A 2,723-nucleotide genomic window follows, 5' to 3' on the forward strand; every position below is an offset into this window, starting at 1 on the left:
GCTCGCCATGTGCGTGCAAGGGCCAGCGGAAACCGGACGAGAGTACCTCGTGCGCTGGACCGAGCTCCTGAACAGCTGCGAGGGCGTCCACGAAGCCCAAGCGATCCAGTACTTCATCAACAGCCGCCCTCATGGTGATGGCGGACAATTACGCCAACGCCGACTCCGCCATGAGGATCCAGGTGGCGCTGGATGAAGCCGGCAAAGCAAAGCCGGTTCCCCCTTCAAAGCCGGCCGGCGAAGGAAGCTGGCAGCAACACAACCAGTAGAACAACAAGCGCAAGGCCGACCAGCCGGCCCAGCGCTACGACAACCGGCTCGTCGCAGCCACCAAGCAGGTGCCCGCGACCGAGCCGGCCACCAAGCGCCGGCAGACCGGCAAGACGACGTGGCAACCCGCCATGAGCTTCGAGGAGATGCTCGACGCTCCCTGCAAGCAGCACAGCGGCGCGAGGCCATCCACGCACACGCTTCAGCAGTGCGCCATCACCAAGCGCATCATGAGGGGCGACATCCCGCCTCCTCCGGCCCCGGCTCCGGGAGCGCGGCAGCCGCCTCCGCCACCTCCGGTTGGTGGCGCGATGCGTGAAGACGTCTACCCGGCCCAGAACGCGACTTATGTCGTCTTCACCAGCCTCGGCGACGACAAGTGCAGCGAGTGCCTCCTCCGGCAGGAGGTGAACACCGTCATCCCAGCCAAGCCAGAATACATGCACTGGTCGGAGCGCCCTGTGACCTAGACTCGGGAGGACCACCCGGCCGTCATGCCGAACCCGGGTGGTTACGCCCTCGTCCTCAACCCCACCATCGCCGCGCATCGGCGCACGTGCAAGTTCTCCCGTGTTCTCATGGACGGCGGCAGTAGCATCAACATCCTCTACTGCGACACCATGACCAAGCTCGGCCTCGAGGCCAAAGACCTGGAGCCAACCCAGACGATCTTCCACGGTATCGTTCCCGACCTCTCCTGCTCTCCGATCGGCCAGATCCGGCTCAACGTCCTGTTCGGCGACAGCAACCACTTCTGATGTGAGCCGATCTGGTTCGAGGTGGTGGAACTGTCCAGCGCGTACCACGCGCTGCTGGGCCGGCCCGCACTCGCCAAGTTTATGGCGGTCCCCCACTATGCCTACCTGAAGATGAAGTTGCCGGGACCGAAGGGCCTCATCACCATCACCGGCGACTACCGCAAGTCCCTGGAGAGCGCCCGAGACGGCGGCAAACTGGCCGAGTCACTGGTCATAGCCGAGGAGCGGCGCCAGCTCGACCGGATCTTCGCCCTGGCCAACGAGACGTCGGCCGTGCCGATCTTGGCCGAGGAGCCGGCCGACGAGGCCTCGTTCAAGCCCTCCAAGGAGACCAAGAAAGTAAAGCTGCACCCGGAAGACCCCAGCTGCAGCAAGTACGTTGTCGTAGGCACCTGCCTCGACAGCAAATAGGAAGGCGAGCTCGTCGACTTCCTCCGTGAGAATCGGGATATCTTCACATGGACCCCAAAGGACATGCCGGGTATCCCGGGGAAGTACGCCGAGCACAAACTCCACGTCCGCAAGGACGCCAAGCCTGTCCGCCAACCCCTACGACGTTTCTTTGAAGAGAAGAGAGGGACCATCGGTGAAGAGGTCGCCAAGCTTTTGGCGGCCGGCTTCATCATGGAAGTGTTTCACCCCGAGTGGCTGGCCAACCCAGTCCTCGTCCTGAAGAAGAACAAGACTTGGCGCATGTGTATCGACTACACCAGCCTGAACAAGGCCTACCCCAAGGATCCATTCGCCCTCCCGTGGATCGACCAAGTCATCGACTCCACTGCCGGGTGTGAGCTCCTGTCCTTCCTGGATGCTTACTCCGGCTATCACCAGATCAAGCTGGACCCGGACGACGCCCTGAAGACGACCTTCATCACGCCCTTTGGGGCATATTGCTACATCACCATGTCGTTCGGCCTGAAGAACGCCGGAGCCACCTTCCAGCGCTGCATGCAGAAATGCTTGCTGCCGCAACTCAGCCGCAACATCCACGTTTACGTGGACGACATCGTGGTGAAGACCAAGCAGCACCTCATGCTCCTTGACGACCTGAAGGAAACCTTCGGCAACTTGCGCGAGTACAAAGTCAAGCTCAACCCGGAAAAGTGCATTTTCCGCGTCTCGGCCGGAAAACTACACGGCTTCCCCATCTCGGAGCGCGGCATTGAGGCAAACCCGGAGAAGATCAAGGCCATCGAGCGCATGCGCAAGCCGGCTCGGCTGCGTGATGTCCAGAAGTTCACAGGCTGCTTGGCCTCGGTCAGGCTGTTTCTCAGCCGGCTGGGCGAGAGGGCCTTGCCCCTGTATCAGCTGATGGAGAAGACGACGCCGTTCAAATGGAACGACCAGGCGGACGAGGCTTTCTGGGACCTCAAGCGCATGCTCTCCACCGCACCCATCCTGGTCGCACCAGCCGAGAAGGAGCCGCTATTGCTCTACATAGCCGGAACCTCGCGGTCGGTTAGCACAGTGATGGTGGTCGAGCGACCAGAAGGGCAAGATCCAAGCCATCCAGCGTCCCGTCTACTACCTGAGCGAGGTGCTCTCCGCCTCCAAGCAGAACTACCCGCACTACCAGAAGATGTATTACGGCGTGTACTTCACCGCCAAGAAATTGAAGCAGTACTTCCAAGAGCATGTTGTTATCGTGGTGAGCACGGCCCCCCTCGGCGAACTAATCGGGGGCCGAGACGCCTC

At 61.6% G+C, this 2,723-nt stretch overlaps 1 protein-coding gene across 1 annotated transcript; it reads left to right on the plus strand.

Moving 5' to 3' along the window:
• Positions 1 to 890: 890 nt before the first annotated feature.
• On the plus strand, positions 891 to 1,439 carry LOC109738632 (uncharacterized). Its single transcript, XM_020297731.1, has 2 exons — positions 891 to 1,003; positions 1,067 to 1,439. Exons 1-2 carry the CDS (start codon positions 891 to 893, stop codon positions 1,437 to 1,439), a joined length of 486 nt encoding a protein of 161 aa, XP_020153320.1.
• Positions 1,440 to 2,723: the final 1,284 nt, after the last annotated feature.

Source organism: Aegilops tauschii, chromosome 4 (assembly GCF_002575655.3).
Source record: "Aegilops tauschii subsp. strangulata cultivar AL8/78 chromosome 4, Aet v6.0, whole genome shotgun sequence".
In the NCBI taxonomy this organism is placed as follows: Eukaryota; Viridiplantae; Streptophyta; class Magnoliopsida; order Poales; family Poaceae; genus Aegilops; species Aegilops tauschii.

Excerpts from the sequence above, each read along its gene's own strand:
- LOC109738632 (XM_020297731.1), top strand. The coding sequence starts at position 891 with ATGACCAAGCTCGGCCTCGAGGCCAAAGACCTGGAGCCAACCCAGACG. Across the intron at positions 1,004-1,066 it reads CAGATCCGGCTCAACGTCCT|CGCGTACCACGCGCTGCTGG; the intron begins GTTCGGCGACAG and ends GGAACTGTCCAG.